This window comes from Necator americanus, chromosome I, assembly GCF_031761385.1.
Source record: "Necator americanus strain Aroian chromosome I, whole genome shotgun sequence".
NCBI classification, from domain to species: Eukaryota; Metazoa; Nematoda; class Chromadorea; order Rhabditida; family Ancylostomatidae; genus Necator; species Necator americanus.
In genome coordinates, this window is record NC_087371.1 from 14,773,911 (window position 1) to 14,797,312 (window position 23,402).

The 23,402-nt window shown below is 38.5% G+C and overlaps 1 protein-coding gene across 5 annotated transcripts in view; it reads left to right on the forward strand.

Annotated features, from left to right (window-relative positions):
• RB195_005574 (uncharacterized protein) overlaps positions 1-23,402 on the forward strand; it is a gene marked incomplete at both ends in the record, with an annotated part of 70,653 nt that overhangs the window by 19,027 nt on the left and 28,224 nt on the right. For all 5 annotated transcript variants that reach the window (XM_064178168.1, XM_064178167.1, XM_064178165.1 and 2 more), the window contains 3 exons: positions 21,836-21,945; positions 22,712-22,883; positions 22,945-23,120. In XM_064178168.1, the coding sequence (XP_064035242.1) occupies positions 21,836-21,945; positions 22,712-22,883; positions 22,945-23,120 (458 nt within the window). The remainder of the gene's footprint in view (positions 1-21,835; positions 21,946-22,711; positions 22,884-22,944; positions 23,121-23,402) is intronic.

Sequence of the window (23,402 nt, forward strand, 5' to 3'; positions counted from 1 at the left end):
GTTGTAAACGACATTCTCGCCACTCGTTGAGGGTTTCGTCAACCAGCTGTCACACAATTCCCTGGGTTTTTCCCTGAGATTTTTTCCTGGACGTGGATTGTGCAATCACTTACTTTCTTCTGATTTGGATAAATTCCGAGAAAAAATCTAAAAAATGAGTTGAAATCAAAAATTTCAGCTTTAATTATCATAGCTCGTATTAGGTAGCTTTGTGGATTATCCACGCAAAATTTTTTTGTCGAATTCGACTTGCATTTGATTCTATGATTTGCTAAAAATGGCAGTGCTGACCTATAAGTTGACTTCACTTGCTCGTTTTTTTGTTCAAATCCCGTGTCATTCATTGTCGGTTTGCCAGTGTCACAGTTTGTCACAGTTTCCCAATCCTCTTTATTTCATTTTTTTTTCCAATTTTTACTCTGCAACTACATACATGGTTGTCCCGTGGTTTCACATTCTTCGTTCCATTATCACAAGGCCTGCATTTTTGTCGTTTCCGTGCTTTTTCCCGGATCCCCAGTGTTTGCGGATTTTTTTCGGATACCTTCCTTGTGTTTCACTGTCACTTGCAGTTTCTTTTGCAACATTTGCGTCGATGATTAATTACAACTTTCCTTTTTCTTTCATGGTTATTTATTGCAAAGAGAAAAATTGTTTCAGCTGCTCTCAAATCTTATCGCTCTATTTTTCTCATAATACAATTCATATTTTTGTTACATAATCGTTGCAGGGTTGACAAAGAAAAAACAAAACAAGTAAAAGAAACAAACAAAATATCAAGACCGACTAAGAAAAGTAAAACAGATCACATCAAGAAAAAAACTTGGGAAAAAAGAAGAAACAAAGACAAAACAAAATTCGACGGCATGGATTATCTCTCTCAGTAATTTTTGACAATGCTCACTGTGAAGTTCTGAGATCTATAGGTGAAGTCAACACCTGGGATAACCTCTACAGCGAATCCTCTTCTAATGCGGGACCCTTTTCCGGTACAGTACATTTTAGGATTAAAAGGAAACAATAGTGTAAAATTTTACGGAATGTTATCAAGCCATATACTTTCTTCTCTTCACCAACGATAAGTTGATAGCCGGACTTAGATTGGGATTTTTCTTTTTCGTACAAGCAGGAAAATGTTCTGCAGGAAAAATCTACTGCTACATGATGCGTGTTTTTTTAGAACTAAATTTCGTCTTTTATCAATAAAAATGACTGGCGAAGTATGTGATAGTCCTTTGTTGTCTGTACTGGATAAAATAAGGTTATAGTGCATATAATGCATGTCCACTGCTTTCAGCTAAGCAAGATCACAAATTTGATCAACTCCGACCGATACTCCATCTCCTTACCACTGCTGCATTATTATTATTATTATTATTATTATTATTATTATTATTATTATTATTATTATTATTATTATTATTATTATTATTATTATTATTATTATTATTATTATTATTATTATTATTGTTATTATCACCATTATTATAATTGTTATTATTATTATAACAAAACTTCCGGCGCTGATGAACTCGCTTCGGATGCAATAAAGCGTACGACTTCACCTCAGAATCGTTTGAGGCTGATAAACGCGTACTGGTCCATACAATGACTTTCGGGGTTGGTCGATGTGTCAAGTCAGTGGTTTTTATCCTCCCAGACAAGTTTGGTACCAATTTATCGAGGGATTTATCGCAGGGATAAAAGGCTCAGTTAGCCCTGGGACATTTTCGAACCATTGGCCGTGCACTCGCGGAGGATCCTCTGCACCAGTTGAGCTATAACTGCTTACCTATAACTACATACATAGTTAAATCGGTGACAATCTCTCTTACCTAAACTTTTTGTCTTTTTTTCTTCTGGAGAAGATAGTATTTGACATCGTCAAAAACGTAGTGCACCCGGTCTTGCATTAAAAAAACGCAAAAATAAAGGCGTATCAAACTCCAGACTCTTGTTTCCACCCCAAGTTATTCAAGTTACTCGAGATTACATCTGTTGTTCAAAAGTTGAACCATTCCCATAAATTTTCTGTCGCTGAAGACTTTCAATCAATACAGCTTCGAGCCCTTCATATAAATCGCTTCCTTACTTTTTAAAATTGTTTCCTTAATGTAATCTGATTTTTGCTCACGTCTTAGACTGCTTTTGCTATTACCCACAATTTTTTCTGTGATTAATTTTCGTAGACTTTCTTGTACAAAATGGAAAAACAACATTTAGAACGAAAAATATGTGCAGAAATAGAACTGTAGTGAAAGTCACTGTGTTCATCTGTGGAGAAAGTACGAAAAAAGAAAGAGAAGAAAATAGCAAGAGTTTAAGTTAGTGGCATCTTAAGGAAATATGCAGGAAATAGGAAATGGACAGGTTTTTACCATCATCGAATTACTGAGAAGTATATCTTCGTGGATTTCCCCAATTCGATTCCAAATTGCAGCCTACTGAATCTTTCAATTATGCCTAGAACGTAGAAGATAATGTCTGATTTGTTTACTCTTTAACTCTTCTCAGTAAGGGAAATGCTTAGGGCTTTGAATCAAAAACATTCATGATTTTTATTCATTTTGCTAGAGCTGTAGCCAAGATTAGTATCGGTCCTTTTTAATAACTTTTTAGTAATTATTATTAATTAACTAAGTTTAGTTTCGGCGTTATAGCTTCCTTCAAAACCTGGAAAATCAAAGCCATAAGTGACTTTTTCAATAAAGCATTTTTCCTACCTACAGTAAGCGTTCAAACGAGAGTTAAACCCAAAGGAAAGCATATCGGCTTGCGCTTCCCTCATTTGCTTTAAATTTGGTAACGTAACAGACCATCACGTGCCACTACTGCGAGTCACCTGATGACCTCCTCCCCCCAAAGATCAAATTCCGAAAAGGTCTTGATATGGGACCAGTTCGGTCTTGAGAATAAGAAGTTTTTTGGTTTAATTTTCCATGTTAAAGGATCAGATCTCGCTCAACGATCCTCGCCATTCACTCTATTGGCGAAAAAAAAGCGTTAAAATTCATTCTATATAGCTCCTACTGCATCTGACTAGATCAAACTGAAAATCTATCCATTCTTAGTTCCGCTAGCCAAGGTCAGAGTGGAATAGCAGTGTTTGAGAACTGGAACACTAATTCCACTTCCATTCCTCTTCCAAGGAATTCTCACCAAATCATGGAGGATGAGGTCTACGAAGCGGAAAAAGTCAAAACTCCGAACCTTTTTTCTTCATAGGATACCGCTTACATCCGCCCACCCACGTTTTTTTCTCTCGTATCCGACTCTCCTCCCTTGGAATAGAATTATCCACCAGCTATAGTTCTTCCCGCTCGTCCGCTCGGAAACCCCGCCCATTCATCATCTCTTGTTTTTCCTTCGCCTCCTAATCCTTATTTTTTCGTCCTTATCCCTGTTTATTTACTTGCTTATATTGTGTTCGGCTGTCGGTGTCGTTCGCTTCAGTTCGAGAGGGATCGAGAGAGCTGCCAGCGGTCGCCGACGTCCCCCGATGGGCGAGGCCACGAGGCCACGCCCACGTCTTCGTGACACTCGGCATCCTCGACGTACATCTATCTATGTGGCGGCGGTGATCTTCCTCTATTCGGCTCGATCACCACCCGCCCCCTATCATCATAATCGATTTCGTCTACCATTCCGCACCATCCACTAATCGATATCGATCAGTATGCGGATTTATAGTATTCTACTAGTTTTTCTACGGCCATTAGTTTGTGCTCAGAGTTTCGACTCGAATAGTCTTCCTGGAGGTGGGGCTTTCTCGAAATTTATTTGTTTAAACTTCGCGCTTTTTGTATTGGTCCATGTTAACAGTTTTGGTGGTAGTCTTGATTTTCTGATTTTTTCCTCTATTCTTTCATATTCACCATTCAATGACCTTCCCTTGAGATCTCTGCATATATCGCAGTTTCACACCTTAGCGTTTCTCGCTGAATTATTCACAGATCGTTTTTCGTGACGCTTGGCAACGTGCCAAGGACAATAGAAGGCGAGAAACTCACACTGTCGAGCGCTTCTCCGAACCTACTTTACAGCAAACGATTTGCCTTTCCTGACAGCAGACCTAAGGTTTGCAAACGCTGTTCGGCAGCTTTTGGAGGGAGGAGGGAATTCTCCATTCTTTTATGGTTGCCTGGATGATATTCAGTTTTTGAGCTCAACAGGTTAAGGAGAGGACAATTTGCATCAACTACTTCGACGTGGTCGTCACCGAAGCAGTTCTCACTTAGTTCCAAAAATCGAGTCCTTGAACACTCAACGTAAGAGTTGGAATTTAGTTACCTGTCTAACAAGTACACAGGTGTTTTTACAAGTTTTTATACACTTTCCACATGTTTGCACACGAAAACGTCGCCTTTACCGTCGTAATCACATTTTGGCCTCATCTTTCGGGAGCTTCGACGTGAATGAACGTGTTCAGTCGTGTTGAGACTAAATTTAACAATTTTCAAAAAAATTTATCATTTTTCAAACTTTAACGTCTGATAGTTGCGGTATCCGTACTATACGATGAGGATTTTGAATGTCCTGCACATTTTCCTTTTTTATACTGCATACGTCACGTGCAAGTGGCTAAAATACACGAAGAAGTCTGCTAAGAACTTCATTAAGAAGTCAGCAACTTTTTTTGAAGAAATTTCTCGTTGAAATTTTATGTTTATTTTTGTGTTACCTGCTCCACGCATCACTCTTTTAATACAGCTACTATAATGACTAGTCCTACTTTTTTAAAAATAATTTTTCTGTCCTATTTCTTCGATGTTTTACTACTGATTCTTTATGTGCTGCAAAATTACGCAAATGGACACTAAGGCACTTAAAACAGCAACGATTGTAATTGCTTAAGAGGTTTATTGCATTTACTACTTTAAACTTACCTTTAACCAAGTAACTCTAAATTTAAATGATGAAAATCCGAATCGGATGTGGGCAACAACCCTAAAAAATGAGTTATTAACCACGCCCCTGAACGCTCAGCTGCTGTATGGTCACCGCCTACCACGAAGATGATTTAAATAAATTGATAAACAATAAAATTGATTTGATAATTGATAGTAATAAGTTTGATTTTGAAATCAAATTAATATGTAGCTAATTGGACTTGAAACTGATCTAAAAATTATTATTAAAAAGTTGGTAAATTATAATGGTTCACTTATTTTTAGTTTGTTTCGAAAAACAACGCAAGAGTCGTGAAATTTCGTTATTGTGGATTTAAAAAAAGCGAAACAAAGCAAGATAGAAATTGCTTGAGAAATCACTGTGCTTGGATAAACCCGAGAGTTTGAAAATAGAAGATAAACCTGAAAATTTAAAAATAGACAACTGTAGGGTAAATTGGGCAGTTTTCTGTAGTTTATACGAAGAATGTTAGACGTTTCATTCTCGTTTGTGGATTCACTGATCGCTGTCTCCTTAGCGGACAAAAAAACCCGGTAGGTTGAGAGCCAGTTAGGTTTTGCACAGCGGATGAATTTCCGTAGCTGACAACTTCTCAGCCTGGCCTATGGCCGTTTTTTAGGACTGATAGATGTCGTGTTGCCAAGCTGAGGTTTACGTAAAAACGTCGCAGGGAAAAGCGTATTGATTGAGTGCTTAAAAGTTTTTATCTGATGATATAGAAATTCTGAATTCGAGGACTTTCGCTTTTCGAACGAGCAGGCGAATTGACAATATTAAGAGCACTTTATGCTTGGAAATATTAGGGTTAGGAATTATAAAAAAAGGAGAATTTGGGACAAAAATTTTGGTTTACTACGGGAAAAATTCTGGTTTACTACGAGGACGGCTCTTATCCATAAGGTTACCTAAGTGGCCTAAGTTGCTAATGGTCAAGATGAGCATAATGGATTTGATGTTCATGTAGGAAAATCAAAAGCGTGGCTCCACCGAAAGTTCACAAATGAGAAAGCAGCATTTCCGAGCAAAACTGTTAACTTCCTATTTAATTCTTTTCGCTACCACACTACAAATCTTAGACAAACTTCAAAATGTTCGTTTCGACTGCATCCGATCTTTGGGTTCTTGAATCTCGGCCCAATGCAAGGCACATTAATCTCTCAAAATTACTCGGAGAATTCCTAAAAAAAAAACGAGACTAAATCATGCACTAAATCATAAACAAAAGCACCAAGCCATTTCAGAACTTTTTTCTGTTATTTGCAGATTTTTGGCTGCTAAACTGCTTAAACGTATGGAATACTGCCTTAAAATACATAGAACTATTGTAGCTTTGAGAGTTACTGTAATATTCGTGATAGCGATAATTTCTATAGAGAAAATATGTCTCACTGCGTGAAGTGACAGAGTAATGTTCAAGTAAGGTGTCGAGGGAGATTCAGCGTAATTCATAATGAGTTCCATAAATATTTCGTTGAATTGATCTGGTTATTTAAAATGAAATTAGTATAAAAAGGAATAGGATTAAACTGGGATAAAATTCGAATTTCTCCTGACCATATGAAATTCGATTAGCAGGATTTGAGTTACTTCATAGAATAACAGACTTAAGAAATCCTTTTTTTTATTTTTTCAACATACTACAGAACTAACTGAAAGTTCCGCGCTTCAACTACAGTATATTATGAAATGAAGATACCTTTGCTTCAATAGGTGGCACATGCGAGTATTCGAATGCTCGAGTGATTTGGAGAGTTGGTGGTTCGGATTGTGATGTAGGGGGTGCGTAAAACTTCAGAGGATTTCGTTACGTATTTGTAGTCAATGTATTACATTGGAAAAATTTTTAAGAATCGTTTTATTGATTTGCATGCGCTACTGAGTGGGCTACCCCTACATACTTCATATTTTATTGGCTTTTTGTTAAAACCTGAGTGATCTTTCCTTTACCAATGCCGGCATTATTTTATTGATCTACAGAAATTGAAACCCTCTTTTGATTTTTTCGATCTCGGACCAATAAAACCTAGGTAGTCCAACTGAGGATGAGTTTTCGCTTTCATTTCTATGTTAGAACTCTCTTTTTTTATGTCTCCCAATTTTTGCTGTGAAATTTGCATGGCCCTAATAATTGAAGAGCTTTCTGTTTCATTTTCGTGTTTAAAGCTCAGGGCGTGATTTGTTTCCCAGTTTGCTAGGTGTCGTTGCTGATTCGTTCGGCTAGGAGCGGAACGAGTTGCTCATACAGGACTAGTACTCCCCATTTTTATTTTCTGCTGCTTTCACAAATCCGAGAGATCGTTGTCTTTGATTTGATTTCGCCTACTGGTTCACGTGACTGATTGAAAGTTGTGGTCTAGCATTTAAAACTCCATATCTGACTCTATTATTGAGCTTTTGCGCCTCTAACTTTAATAAGGGTAATTTCTTGACCATTTCGCGCTTTTGCTTATAGCCAAGCAGTATTCATTGGAGTTTGATAAAAGCTCCATAGAGTTGATTAAAAAATAGTTCTCATTTGGTTGTTTCCTCTGTATCTGAGTCGACAGCAAACCCCCCCCCCCCCCCCCCCAGCTCTTGTCCCCTTGCTGCTCACACTATAACGACGTACATAATAGTTAGTCCCTTCAATCTGTTCAGGAAGAACCCATAGGGTTAGCCATTCGTCTGAAACCAAACTGGCTTCCGTATTCCCTACATTTTAGCGTTTAAACAACTCATAAATCAGACCCTTATATGTAGACATAACGACATCTATAGTAACCAGTATTTCTGGCAGTATGGATCCCCCTCTGACGGGTTTCCAAGGTTTTTTCACCGAGAAATTCCGCCCTATTCACGACCATTCATCATTTTTTTCTCTGGATAAAAAAGCATGGTCATTAAGCCACGTTTTTTTTCCTTTCTTCGTTGCGATTCGTCCGTAGGGAACCATTAAAAATTGCAATCTCTCTTGTTTCTCTGCGTCTCTTGTCCGTTTTTTTCTGGATTGTGCCCTTGTATGACTCGAATGGATGCCATATGTGTCGATACAATCGCAAGCACACTTTCGCGTCTTCCGGAACACGTGCATGAGCTTCACGAGGGGAATCGAAGATCAGTTGGCGGGAAAATTCAAACCATACGGTAGTTTATACAGTAGTATCGGTGTACTTTTGGAGAGAAGTCCATAATTTCACCTTGACGGCAATGCTTGAGTAATTTGCTTTTTCTGGAGGTAATCCAATAAACGAAGTGATATATGGCGAATCGTCGTCGTTAAGTATTCGATGCGATATAATACGTAAAAATACCTACGTACTAATACAGCAGGCGAATCCTTGAAGGTCAGCGATTTTTTTCTGAACGCGAATGATCTCCGACCTCATTCAAGAACAGCGTAAACACTCGACTGAACCGTTGTCTCTGAAAGTGCCTCTAGGGAGACGTGAGTTCCAAAATATTCGTGGTTTTAGTTCTTGATCTCATCGGCTTCGTATTCTCCTGGGAAGACGGTCTCACTGTAGGACCTACAATATGGATTGGAAAGTTTGCTTCCGCGAGTACAGAGAAGCTTCAAAACCGCGCCTTAGGTTTAGGAACTCTTAGGTTGTTTCGCGTCATTTACGTGAAATTCTTGTTGATGACGAAGTTTCTTTTTGGTCCATGGATCTTGCTATCCAAACTCTACGAAATTTCCTATCATTTGCCTGAAGGAGAGAAATCACTTCCATTTTTCCAGGTAAATTACTCTCTTATTCATTGTGACAAAAAAAGGAGAGATTTGAATTTGGCGCAGTTCATGTTTAGTTCGTGACCACATATATTGGATTTGTAATTGTTTATATAGGTAAATAAACGAGTAAATAGGGGCAATACGAAATCGAACAGCTCAGGTATCGTCCAAACCGAGATAAAATTTGAATTGAGCCCATGCTCATTAAGTGATCACAATTCACCCATTCTAGAACAATTTCCGTACACTCATTTCTTTTCGAAAATTTTGATGAAAATATTCCCAACAGCAATCCATAAGTATCTTTTGTTTTCATCGTAAGATTTGTTCCTGATTCCCAATATCAGCGCAAATTATTCTTCTTGGAATCGTTTTATACCCATAGCAGATAGATGAAGCAGAAGATCGCTATGAAAGACTACATCCGCTTTGTTTCTTTAATTCAAGATAAATTTAAAATTTTTTCCAATAATTACTGGAATAACCAGGCAAGCAGATTAGCAAACTGATAAACAAAGAATATTTACGAAAAGCATATAAATATTTCTAAGAATATAACATAAACAAATATACATTTAAAGGCGCAAAAAAATCAACCGTCATTTTCTGATTTGAAGATTTTCTGTTGATCTCTGAAAAATTCTATAGGACCATTTGGTTTCTTATCGTTTTTCGAGAAAAACTCTAACTCGTACTGTTGTGGTTCTCGAGGTGTTTTTTTTAATTTTTTGAAATGAAGTTTTGAAATGAAATGAACGCAAAATTGGTCTGAAAGTTGCAGAGAGAAAACAGGACGCGGACATTCTCATGGCTGATCTCTCAGTGAAAGAAGAGCATTATAATAAAATGATAGAAAAAATATATACGTGCTTACAAAAAAACAATCCAGAAGAGGAGTAAATCTAGCGAAGATATGCATGTAGGGTTGGTTTTCAACATGAAAAAAAATGTTTTTCTAAAAAATGAAGTTTAAAAATGACCTGAGTTGAGAGCTGAAGAGGGTTTTTGTTTACTGATCTAACCATCGAATCCAGAACCAGTTAAAAACCCTTCAATTATCTTAGGTATAAACGAGCTTTCGAGCTTAGTGAATAGTGAATAAATAACTATCAAAAATTGGTGATTCTGCTAGATCCGTCAGATTTTTTCAAATCAAAAAGTGATTCTGGATTCATTCCTGTGTATATTTGTTTATTTATTTATCTATTTATTTATTTATTTAAGGATCATTTATGCAATTCTGTGGGGAAATTCTTTGCTGCACTGATATTCTTGCATAATCGATGCACTTTGAGTGCTAACATCTGTGTGTTTCGCATGAAACATGCAAATCATGGCACGATTCACATTGTCTCCAAATATTCCCCTTCAAAAAGGACATCGAAGCAATGTTAACGCTTTCCCCATTTATTTAGTATTTCTAACCAAATCGATGTGGTCATTAGTGGTGAGCGACAGCAGTGGGATGACGGCGCCCTCGTTGTGTATCTTCGGATGCTTAGGAACTTAGTAGGGGTATTAGCTCGGGTTGAAAATGTGGAGCAGGGGGCGAGGGATTACCCGTTGACTGCCGATGGCAGTTGGAAGCAATCGAGCCCATGAGGATGCGGTGAGAATGAATAAAAACGCAAAATTCTGGCGAACGAATCGCCGTCGCTGCCAGCGATCCACGTCCTACTGCGATCGTGATGGCGGTTATTGATAGCGCATCGCCACACCTACACTGTCGTCAATTTATCACCTCGCGAATGCTTGTCACAGTCGCATCCAGGTGAGAGAACCCGCGAGCCCGCCCGTAGTACTAATCGTGGATCGAATCGGTTGTACCGCAATTATTGAATGATTCGGATTTTTTTCGGTGGAGAGAACAAAATTCCGAAGGAAAACCCGAATTTCGGGACGTTCAAGAGATTTCCATGGAGTCATAGGTTGTTAGAGAAAAACGTTTTTTGAAAGCAAATGTGGATGTGGAAAGTGAGAAAGATCCGAAAGATTTTGTATATTCGATGATTTTCTGATTAAATCTGTTACGTACGTGATATTTCCATAGGAATTTCTTGGAAACGAAGGAAGAATTTAGAAGATTCTATCCCTTAGCAAGATTTCTTTTCTATGTACCGTAGTGCTCTCCAGCATGTAATCTGAAATGTTAAAAAAATTTTGAAACGCAAAAAAAATCACTTCTTCTGGCTATCCATTGTACTCTCTCAGCTCATTTTCCGGAAATTGTTTCGAATTTTTCGAAAAAGAATGAAAAAAGAACAAATTTTGTTTTTTGCGACTCGAATACTTGCATTCATATACTCGTCGCAAGGATTTAAGAGTTTCTTCTCGTTTTTTCCTTGAAAAAATTAACTTGTCAATGGGACCTTAATTTCTATCGTAATGAGATAAAGCTCAGTCGCATGTAAAACTACTCACTCTGAGATAAGACTGGCTGCTTACAAATTATTGATTTAACTTTTGCAAGATTTTATTTTCCGTAAGAAAAAACCCTGCAGCCACGGTGCGCAGAGTGCTTCCAGACAGATTAAATTCAATTTTTCTACTAGGACTGGTCCTCTTTCCACTTCGTTGTCGTTATGATAGGTTCGTTCCTTTCAATTTTATTTCCCGTATGATTTCCTATTTTCAGCTTCATTCCATACTTTCATTAATACTTTCATTTTCTCACCTTCATATATCTGCGAGATCCACGTTGAGTGATTTTTCCATCCATGAAAAACCATTCAGTTCTGTCGAATCGCAGAAAAAGGAAAAATTTCCATCTTGTTCCTTTGGTGGTCTTTTATCGTTGCTTAGAACCGCATGAAAATGATGTTTAATGGAAATTTTCTTGAAGTGCGGCACAATAGCAGCACAGTATTTCGTCTTTTACAGTAGATATTCGTAGCAGTTTTCGTAGCATGAAGTATCCTTTAAGAAGATGCCATATTTCTTCCCATTTTTTTCCATTTTCATGAGATTCTTCGACATTTCGATGCACAGGGGAATCGAAAAAGTTGTCAAGCATCAGTCGTGTGCCTAATCACACAGCCAAGCGCCGCTATTTGTTAAATTCGAGGATTTGTCGAGTATCTGTGGTTTCTTCTTTTTTTACTGACGAACACATCGATTTTATGGGTATGCCGTGGCGTGCTGATGGCGAAAAATGTAGCAAAGTAACAATATTGCTTCATCCTGAGAGGCCTCGTTATTTGTTCGAGGAACTTCTGGTTTGAATAGCGGCGCATGCTGTACATGCTTTGCATAAAGCTATTCATAAAGGGCAATGAGACGTTCCATGTCCTAATGTTCGGCGGTTTTTTTTCGTGAATGCAAGAAAAAGGTTCTTAAACCACTTTACGAACGTGTTCTGCTGCGGATTTTCACCACAATTCTTACTCAACAGTAAAGCCGAGCACACCTCTCCAAACGTTGACCATATAGCTTCAAACAGTTGAACGAATTCCTTACATTGCTGGATATTTCGGAACGTGATTTCTAGTGCAATTTTTTGCAGGACCCATGTCGAACATTTTTTTCTTGAACATATTTATGCTACTACGACAACGAGTGTATTGGTGAAAAAGAAATTAAAGAAAAAAAAAACAAACATGCCACTTTTTCGATCTTTTATGGATGTTGCATTAATGTGCGAATGTGAATCGTAGGAAACTGCAATTTGCCTAACCCTCCATTAAACGGCGGGCGTCCAAATTGTTTCGTTGTGAGTTCAGGAGGTTCGACATAGGTTCAAAATACTAATTCTCTTTAATTTCCATGTTTCTTTTTGGATTCTTATTGTAGATCACAATCTCTGCATCTGTGTACTAGTGAACAGTTGCAAAATAAAGAACTGAAGAAAATAGAGAAACTCAAGTGTTAAAGAGCACATCTTCGAATTTGTCTTTTTTTTTTGCATTGTCACAATCGTGTCCAAATCAATAGCCGGTCATCAGGAAAGTATCAGCGTATTTTCTCGACAAATAAGCCTCGTACGAAGAGCAAGATAACAGTTTTCTCTCCCGTTGTTAGCCGGACAGAAAACTGTTATCCTTTATTCTATCGCAGTTCTTAGTGAGATTGTATTTTATAATTTTTCCACAGAACGGTTAGTTTCTAGAGTCCAATGATTTTGAAGAAAATCTTACCGAAATCAATAGTATCTAATAAGTTGTTCATCCAAAAGGTCGTGAAGGAAAACTATCCAGCCCAATCCAGCAAATCTCTTAGTACAAGCTAGAAAATTGAGTAAGGCGCTTAGCAAAAGAATGCCAGCGATACAGATTCTTCACTACCGTAGAATGTGAAAAGAAATCATTTTGTGAAAAGATCTGAAGGTCTGAAATTTACGAAATTGTAGAAGTGAAAACATTACAAAAACTGGGTGGTTGCAATGCATCATTTTCTCCATTCATTTAAATTACATGCTAATAGAAGGAATATTTCTGTGATTGTTGTAAATACGCTGATATACACGTATTCACCTTCAATGCTCATCAGCATTTTAAATCTAAATTAAGTTTAAATTTAAAGTTGAAGAAGTTCACAGTTCAGGGAATGGTGGACATTTGGATGCAAATGGACTTCTTCTGGCATCCGGCCAGCAGCAGATGCGCTAAACAACTAGTTTTTTCTGCGACAAAGTTTGACCATCGGCCGATTGCTTAACGATGTGCGCGTTCTCGTGGAAACAGAAGTGTCGTTCTGATTTATTAGATTCCGCCAGCGAATGCACATGGAACACATCAGTGGCCGTTGTTTTCACCCGTCTCCTCCTCCTCCTCGTCCGCTTCTCCCCGCTGCTTCTCGTTCAAAAGTAGAACGACGAAGAGAAGAAGTTCTGCTGAGCGCACATGCCCTCCACTCTTCATCCATCATTCGCTTCGCTTATGGATGCTCACATAGCCGATAAGGAGACCCGAGGGAGCCGAGCGGACGAAAAATACTCGACAGCAGCGATTTCTTTCCACCAACACATATATATTCGTTTCTCGGGCTTCGTGCAACTTTTTCAAATGCTCGTCCACCATTCGCGCGGCGCCACAAAGTACAGAGGTTGCGCGTCCTGGAAGGAATATGATGAATGGGTTGTTGGGCTTTTCGCAACTTTCATCGGAGCACAAGAAAAGGAAGAAATTGAAGAAGGTCTAGGCGAGTGCCTTTTGCGATGAACTCCTATCCTATGAAGCAAATGTAAGAAATGAGAAAAGTGGATTGGAAGTCCACAAACCTTCCAGAAAGAGGGAACTTTTCCAGAAAATAATAGAGCGCAAGAATAAATTTCCTCTTAAATTCAGAGACTAACTAATTGAGATTGCAAATGATATCTCAAAATGGGTTCGTAAGAGAAGAAGAATGGATATCTGAAGATAAGCTGGGCAGAGCAGCTTTGTTGAAAATTAATTTGATTTGACTTTGTTTAATTATTTTTCTTCACATATTAATTGAATTAGGGCTGGTATAGTATCCTTTGTCCTTTACCAATTGAACTTCTACTAGAAGTCGTCTCCATATATAGAGAAACAAAATTCGACGAGTAGAAAAAAAGAAAAATAAAGTTTTACAAAAAAAGGATAACAATTCTATCCGGGCCGCATGAAAACAACTAAAATCCATCATCTGTTTTAATGTATGTAGTTTTTTTTCCTCATAGCAGTCCCACCGTAAACTGCGAAATTGAAACTGAAACTCTCATGAACTATTGAATCTATGGGTTCTCGGCAACTTAAAGGTAGCGTATCACGAAAATGACTTATCAAGGAAACCCCAAGAAATTCGTAGAGTTCGTGTTGTAGATAACGGAACCCAGCGTAACTATCCTCAGCTTTCCTTAAAGGCACGGATCTGGGGTGGTACGGATTTCAGGTGGAGTATCCGTATACGAGGTCGTACATTATGGAGACCAGGGTGGTTCCGCTCATCTCTCCCTGAATCACTGCAAATAGCCGTCCCCAGAATGCTGTTTTGTGCCTTTTATTGCAGCGCGCCACCCTTGCACGCCTATCGTCCCTTACTGCCTATCGGGGCAGTCCAAATTGATTTTCGACGAATCGCAGGGCGGAGGCGGCGCGAGGTGTGGAGCGTTGCAGCAGGTGGCGTCGTACAAAACGGCATTCTGGAGGTGGCTGTTTGCAGTGATGCAGGGAGAGATGAGCAGAACTACCCCCGTTTCCATAACCCACGACCCCGTATACGGACACTCCACCTGAAATCTGCATCACCTCAGATTCGTGGTATGCTGCCTTTAATCACCGTAAAAAAAACGGTGTGAAAGACGACGTTCTTTCCTACGGGGTAAGTTGGAACGCACCACTCCTGTGCACGTGCCGCTTCCACAAAGATCAACGATTTCTCCTCACTGATCTACTCAAGTTAACACAATGAAAAGGCTGGTGGAGCGTGTGCAAGGGGAAGTGTTCTAACCTCATAGGAACAAATGCCGTTCCCACTCTGTTTATTACGAGGACCGGGGGAGTGAGCGGAGCCACGCTGGGTCCCGTAAACTACAATCCGAAGCGCACGGATTCCCCATCGCTTCCGCACTTCTGTAAACGTCAATCTTGCATTCTCCGCATTTGAACAGCGACGACTCAGTCCCCAAACCTACTGCGAGGCCTACAGAAGGTGCGCTCCAGATTTTCCTTTACTTGCTGGTTGAAACAGAAAATTTCTTACAAATTACAAAGTTTCTAAAAAAAAACGGGTTATTTTTACGAAAAATATAAATACATAACATTTAATTTGTTAGTTGGTTATATGTGGAAAGATTACAGGAGCCATTATTCTCTGAGAGGTAGAAAACTTTAGCTTATATCTTCTTTTTACTTTAAAGTGATCAATTTTTGGATCAAACAATGCTTATCTTTATTCTACATTAAAGTATATTTTCTTGTCGAATCGAAAAGTGCTTTCTTTGATTTTTTTGAGGAAGTGCCATACTATATTCAAAAATTGTCCAGTTTAAACAAAAAATGTTTTTAGTATAGGAAAAACGAATGGGTTATGACTGCGTACTTTTTTCGATGCTATAGGATATGAATAAAATTTGATGGGAGACAAGGTAGTGTAAGAATTTTTTTTCTGAAAAAAGGTCTTCGAAAGTTCAGTGGGATGAATTTAGTTTGACGTAATTGACAAAAATAAGTAATTAATTAATTTAAAAAAAATCTCAGAAAAGGAAGAAATAGACTAAATTTCGCCGTTTTATGCAAGTTATGTATGCGGGGATCGGAGGGTTCTCCAGTAGTCTGAAGTTCTACTGTGGCCGTTGGCAACTCCACATGTCTCCTTCGATAGAAGTGTGCACATAAATTTTTAAGATTTCTTACCCACCTTCGAAAGAAAAATTCTACTTTGATGTGGAAATATTATCTAATGGAAAGAAGACGAGCAGGCATTGTTTCGATTTCTTTGGCAAACGGCATTATATGCACCACGTCCTAGGATTCTCATAAGATTTCTAGGTTTTTTCTGGCCCTTCAGAGAAAGTATGGGATAGAAGGTGGAAAGAAGAAAAATGTTTCTTTTTCGGATAAGGTTTATACACAGAACGAAGACTTTGCAGATTGTTATAATGAAGTGGGAATTCTTATTTTTAGAAAAACATCAGAGCTAGAGTTGCATTTTCATTTAATAGTGCGATAGTCTTCGAAAAATCATAAGAAATAATCCTCTTGTGAATCTGATGATATTTCGATGTTTTTTAAGTCTGAAAATCATCTAACATTTTACTTTTGGCTAGAGGAATTCGGATTTTTTTTTGTTGGAAGAATTATGTTACAAAAAGTCATATTTCCCTTTTCGTTCTACGGAAATTTTCCTAATTCTCTTATTGCCGCACAACTTCAGCAAACGTTTAGATGTTGTCTACACATAAAATTTAAGAAAAAAAGTTGAAAAATCTGAACAATAAAAAATAGGCTCTTTCAGTAGTAAGATGGAATGTTCTTTTGGAGTTGAAATTTACATGTGAGAAAGCGTGAAAATTCCTGCAAAACGTTCGTAAACCAGGAAAAGTGGATGAAGCAGAATAATGGACCTCATTGTCGAATTTCAAAAATTAAAGAAACAGAAAGTCCCAGAGTGCTAACTGTTGCAAAACTTATTCCGATTGAGTTTTTCAACTTTTTCCTTTAAAAAAATTGGCGGCGCTAGAATTCTAATGGACGTTTTTAAAAGTGATTTCAACTTTTTCTTTGAAAAGGACTTCAAACAGAAGTTTTACGGAGAACAGTTATGGATTTCTAGTTATGCCTTCATTTCATCCTGCAGGACCAGGTAGGCGAAGTCATAGCGGTTCTCCTGGAATTTGTCACATGCGGAGTTGATTTGATCATATGTGTGGGGAAGAATATGCTCAATGAATCTCACAGAATCCTCCTTCCACAGTCCAAAACTCTAACGAGCCGATCGTAACGCGATGTGAAGACTCCCAGCGCCAATTATTTTTACGATCACTTAACTGCACCCGTTGATACTAGATCCATAAACAGTCCCCATGACGGGTCTGTGCCGACAAGGATGCGGTGGTTGGGGTGTGTCCGAACTCATTAAACGATCAGCAGCAATCCTAGTCATTATAATAAGTCATAAAAGTACGAAAGGACGATGATCGCGATACCGTAACGCGTAGGCGGACGGTGCGGCGATTACGCGAAGAGGCGGCGAATGAGGCAATCGTCGTGGGAATTGGTGATTTTTTTTGTTGTGGAACGATCGTAGACCCCAACGCTCTTCGTCCCCAAGTTTCTCTTGAACGGTGGATTCTGTTCTTAGGCTTCCGTGACCCTTCCCCCTAAGGACCATGTTAGGAGCGGCTGTGGACATCCCAACATCCTGACGGGTATTTGATATGGTCAATATTTGCTGCCCTATCGCTTGTCAGATCGTAGCTTCGATAAGGAATGAGGGGTTTGAGGACCCGTTAGGCGCACTTAGACCGGGACTGAGAGATTTCGTGGCAACGATATAATTGCAATGCGACTTTTGCTTTTCAAGATAAAGGAGAGAAGAAAAAAAGAAGAGGGAGAATTGAAGAGGAGAAGAGAAATGGATTTTCGTCGAAATTTCCGTTTCAGTTTTTTCATTGTAAAGGAAAAAATTGCTATAGGCATAGACTCACCCCGTCATAGGCTGAATTTTAGATCAGGATTTAATCCAGATTGTGCCTGACCGATCATCTGCTTTGATTTTGATTTTTTTTCTGTAGAGCTCTCAGATGCACCCTTTAATACTCCATTTCTCCTTTTTTCCATGGCATTAGGAGTTTTTTTTCTGGGAGCTAGTGAGCCGAAATTTTCTCATTTCCTGAACATCACGCTCCTTGACCTTCGCCATTTGAGCTGTGGTGAAATCAGTTTGAGAGTGGAAAAACATAATTACAGCACTGAAAAAGTTTGTCGAATCGGTTTTTGGTTGGCGATTGCAGCTCGTTTGGAATTGTCGGCACTAGCTAGACATCCATATTCCCTGGGAAATGTAGGTAGTCACCTGAATAAGTTTTTTTTTCAAAATTTAGTGTGGATATTTGAACGCAAGCAGTGAAAAATAAAAATGAAGGAAAGAAGACAAAAGGGATGAATACTTGTATTTAATGTAAAACTGCCTGCCTACATTTTTTTCATTATTTCGTTCCTTTATGGGATGAAAGTCGAAGCATGTGGATTATAAAATGCTGCGGGTGTATGTGAAATTTATGTCATTCGTGGATTTTTCTGTGATTTTCACCCTGCTGATTTAGAAACGGGAAACTTCTAGCTTTCCGAAGAAATTTTTCTCCAGATTGATTGTTTCAGCTGGTTAGAGAGCAGTTGAGAGCACAGTGCATTAATTCCATCGTTGCGCTGCGCTCCTTCATTGTTACGGTGAGTGCAGTGTAACGAATGTTGGGACCTGTACGCAGGTACATAAGCTTTTGCGCTCGAAAATTGGAATGTGCGGTTAGAAATCTGTCACAAAAAAACCTACAACTCTATAAAGAGGGAAATTTTAGTTGTTTATCTGTTTATCCTTAGGAAATCTTGGTGTAAAATATTCGAGTGTGAATCAAAAACCCCACACCATTGGGTTTCATCTTTTCAATTGGTGATCATAAACGAGAAGAGGCTGAGGTCAAGGCAACATCTTCCTCATACAGCCTGTAACATTTAGGATTGGAGAACTGTGATTCTCATCGCTTTTTTCTTGCAGAACTTCCAAAAAATCCAATAAATCCTCCTATTTCAGTGAGTATACCGCAAATTATAATAGTAGTCTTAATGTAATAATAATTTAATAAGGATGATGAAGATAACGGGATGGTGTTTAGCGGAGTCCCTAAGAGCTTCACCTGCGACTGCACGGTAGACGGTTCGAGGCCGCTCTAGTGCCTTCCAAGCATTTCACTCTTCCTGGGTCGATAAGTTGGTGCCATCCTCATCTGGTAGGGTAAAAGCCCAGCTGATACATCGGTTAGGCTCCTTTTAGTCATTGCTTAGGCCAGAGAAGGGTTTGTAAACCTTAAACAATAATATTTAATAGAAATAAACGATTCTGAATTGAAGTCTACTGGTGCATCTCAAGCGGATTGATCGGCGCGCCCGACATTTTCGACTTTATCGTTTATTCCTTATCGTTCGATAAGGATAGCAGTAATAATATTGCAACCGCTATTCCTTCCTATCCGTCCTGTCCTCCTTCATTACCTCTCCGTTTTATGGATGTCGAAAGGTCAAAGGAAGAGTGGTAGACATTCGGCTACGAAACTCATAACCACGAAAATACATTTATCATCCCAAAGTATCTAAATACTAACAGGATTATCCCTTAACCTTATCGGAGGTGATAGGGAACCGCAATGCTCGGAATTTATACTCTGTAAAAGAAATTGGTGAAAGAAAACAGAGTAAGAATTTCATTTGAAAATTCACGCAAAATTGTACGCCATCGAATTACTTAATATTTGAACACTCGCTTGAATGGAGGACTATTGTTCAAATATTTATTTCTAACTGTTCTTCGATTACCGTAGTGCATGCCCCTTGTTATTGTTATTTCTCATTTTCCTTTTTTTCACACCGCATAATTAACCTTAGATCTCGCTAATTTAAATCTGAAAAAATTAGATCCGTAATTTCCGTTCGCTCTTTTTCAAGCGTTTTTTGTCCACGGCCATTAGGTAAGTGATTTGAAAGAAAAAACGATGAAATTTAATTTTTTTAAATAAACCTTTAGAGAGGGACAAACATTAATTTCCGCATAAATTTGCATGAAGGGGGTGTCGAGGTGCCAGGAAATTTCCCGAGTGCTCTTGGGGAATGCTCCGAATTCTGGGCGGAACTTTTCTCATAACACTTTGGCGCTGCCGTCAGCGTGTCACCCACACAATGCGCTATTTATCATTTGACGATGAAGGAAGTAGCGATAATGGAGAATCGTCCCCAACTCCAGGATGAACTCACCAACCTAATAGGGATTCATAGCCGGCAAAATAATTTGAATTGTTAAGGACGAGCTGTCGATCAATATATCAAATTTCTTAACCTTTATGTATTTTATCACTGCCCGTTGTGCTCTTTTTGTGGAGCAAGGTGTGACTGGATATTGTAGAGAATTCTCCAAGCATTCAACAACAAGAAAGCACAGATCTCACTCAATATTCCCCTACTACGGGTATTTTTTTTAGTTAAAGCAGAACCCATCCATCTACTAAGTTAGATTTTATTTTGATTATCTTTTCTTTCCATTTCTCAGGAAGATCGGATGAGAATTGATTTCTCTCCGAAATCTTTGTTCATCGTTAAATGTCTCCTTTCTTTTCCCTACAACCTTTTCCAGCACTGTATTGACCAAAAGTCTAAGAAAACACCTGTACTCCTCTCACACAGTATTTTCCCTCAATCTGGGGTGTTTAAACCATTGCGTAGTTTAAAAAAACACAATTGAAATTACAAAAAGTGATTTGAAATGAGATTATGAGAGTGAAGGCAAAAAGGTTAAAGCTAGATAAAGTGAAAAGAAAGAAATTAATTATCATTTTCTTCTGCTCTTTAATTGTTAAGACAGAACTGTCATCTGTGCTCTAAAAAATTCTTTACAGGACGACGAATTTTACGACAAAAGGTTATTCGCGTAAAGAATTTTCTCTAAACGCTGTACACTTCTCTTTCAAGATGATTTCACTCAGAATAACTTGGCAAAAAAAAAGATCTCTCCTAAGATAACAAGAAAATGCACCCCGGATTGGCTCCGATCTTCCACATTTCCATATGCAAAACGTTTTTCTCGGAGACGATGTCTATGCGCCTCTGCGTCATTCGTCGTATTTCACCATATTTCGGTGCAGCAGTTTTTCGTGACGCTCGAAATTTTTCATTTTCACCGATCGTCTGACGAAATCTGTTGTTTTTCTACCGTATTCGACGCGACAATGTCGTCATTGATGGATTGTTTCGTTTAACCGTAGGGAAATGCCTATGGGGAACGTTCTTTTACCTTCCTCTTCAGAAAATCCTCAACGTTCGGGGAATGATCTGATTTTTAGGGGAAAATCCTAGGATACGCTTGAAAATCAGCTGTAAAGGAAATCAATGTATCTAATTTATCTTCCGCAACTTTATGATGTTTTCAATGGGATAGAGAGGTTTATTAGGTGTATGGGTTTTGCTTAAGTTTGTTTTCGTTTTGAATTGGTAAATAATGGTAAATAGATAATACTTTAATAAAGTATAATAACAAATAATAAAAATATAGCCATGTGCATGATAATAAGTAATGAAATTTGATAATAATAAAAAAAAATAGCACTACACTAACATGACAGAACAGATGTAAATATATATGTATATATTAGTATTTCTACTAATGCAAGGAAAAACACCTTCAACACATTCCCTCTCAAACAGCTCGTCGTGGTGGCCAATTATTAGAGATTGGAGAGGTTTTTCGCTTATTTTTAACCTCTGCATAGTCCTGTATTGCATATTCACACTGAAATTACCACTATTAAATTCTTGACTCGTTTATGTATTTCATATTATATTTATATTATATTTTTCATATGCTTTATATACGGTACGGTTAGTAGCGGTGTTGTATGTATTTTTTATTGCACGGTATCTTATTTTATATCTTATACACTACAGTCAGGAAAAAGTCAAAAAATATCTCTACAATCCACAATCGGCTTACCTATGTCCTTGAAAAAAACCAAATTCCAAAATTCCACGATCCTAGAAATTTCAATTTCAGATGGCGAAACCGAAGTGGACCTGCTTGTCCCCGTCGAAAGCGCCCTCAACAGTGATCCACGGGTTTTCCGAGCGAAGGGTATCGATAGCTTACCGGCTATTGGAATCCAGGTAATTATTTCGTGCCGATGATACAGCAACCCACAGAATTTGTTGCAATGTGTTTAGGAGAGTTCAAGTAATTCACCGGAGGTTTTCCCCTCTTTTTACTAGACGCAGTTTCTTGCAGATCTTCGGATTTTTTCTGTAAAATTTACTTCCTTTGCTAACAGTCACTATTGCTAGTCTCCTTCAAAAATGAGTCTATTAGTATAAATGAGTTTTCCCTGATTTTTTCCTAGTCGAGTGCAAAAAGAATTCTTTTCATGACTTTCATACGCAAATTCAGAACATTTCACCAGTCTTTCGTCAACTCAACTATTGAGTCATGGGACAAACATACCTGGCATTGAAAAATTATCTATTTTTGTAAAAATTAATAAAGCGTAAGTAACTTATTGTGCTTATTATTGTTATTGAGACCTCTTATACTCCAGAAAAACTCCTCTGTAGGGCCTACAGTCTAATCACGGGGATCATCATCATCATTAGACAAAACTGTTTCTCACTCCTTTTTTTTGGACTCGTCACTGAATTTTTCCGAGCATGTTGCCGGAATCTTCTTGCTCAACTTAGCTATTACACCTATTTTGAGGAAATACCTTGGTCCTGAGCAGCCTTTCTGTTGATGGATCGCACATGAATATTGTAATTTTTATGATATTAATTATGTTATTTTGTTGCAAAATTCTCGTTTTGCTTTTTCTTTTCCGAAAATTCCAAGAATACGAGAAAATAAGGGAAATTCGAGGACAGATTCAATACGCTTTTTTATCAGAGAGGCGTCGAAATCGCCGTCCCCTACCGGCTATACTTACCGAGGCGATTTTTCCCGCAATTCTCGTTGCTTGCCTCGGTGAAGCCAATGGATCGACGAGGCGGTTATCTCTTTGCTATCGTTAATCCATACGACACTATGGTGGATGTCGGTGTTTTATTGGAGCCAGCTGGTGAAGATTTTTCTTTGTGACCTATTGAATATCGCAAACGAGAACCAAAGCCTATTTTCAGGATCTGGTCAGACGAACATATCGCTGATCTATTCGTCTCGTCGCGACGCGACGTCGCGTGCGATCGCCTCGTTTATCGTGCCGGAATTCGTGCAGCAATGGACACAGATCGCTTTTGAAGTTAACAAGGACTCCGTCACGCTATACTTCAAGTGTATACGATTCGCGGAAAGAGAGGTCCGAATTTTTCCAAAGGAAATTCCTTGGTCCCCAAAATGACTTTTCTAGATTTCCGTGCCCGCATCCAATTTCATTTTTAAATCGAATAAATTTCGTGCTGGTGAATAAGAGAGCTTCGGTCGTACCGCTATTCAAGAAAAAACTGCCTGCGGATAAATGCAGAGGAAATACATATCCACTTGTCCTAGCATTGGAAATGCTTATCCAACAAGCGATTGGTCCCGCTACGAAATAGCACTGCGCCGAATTCGCGCCAGAAAATTAACAAATTAATAATGG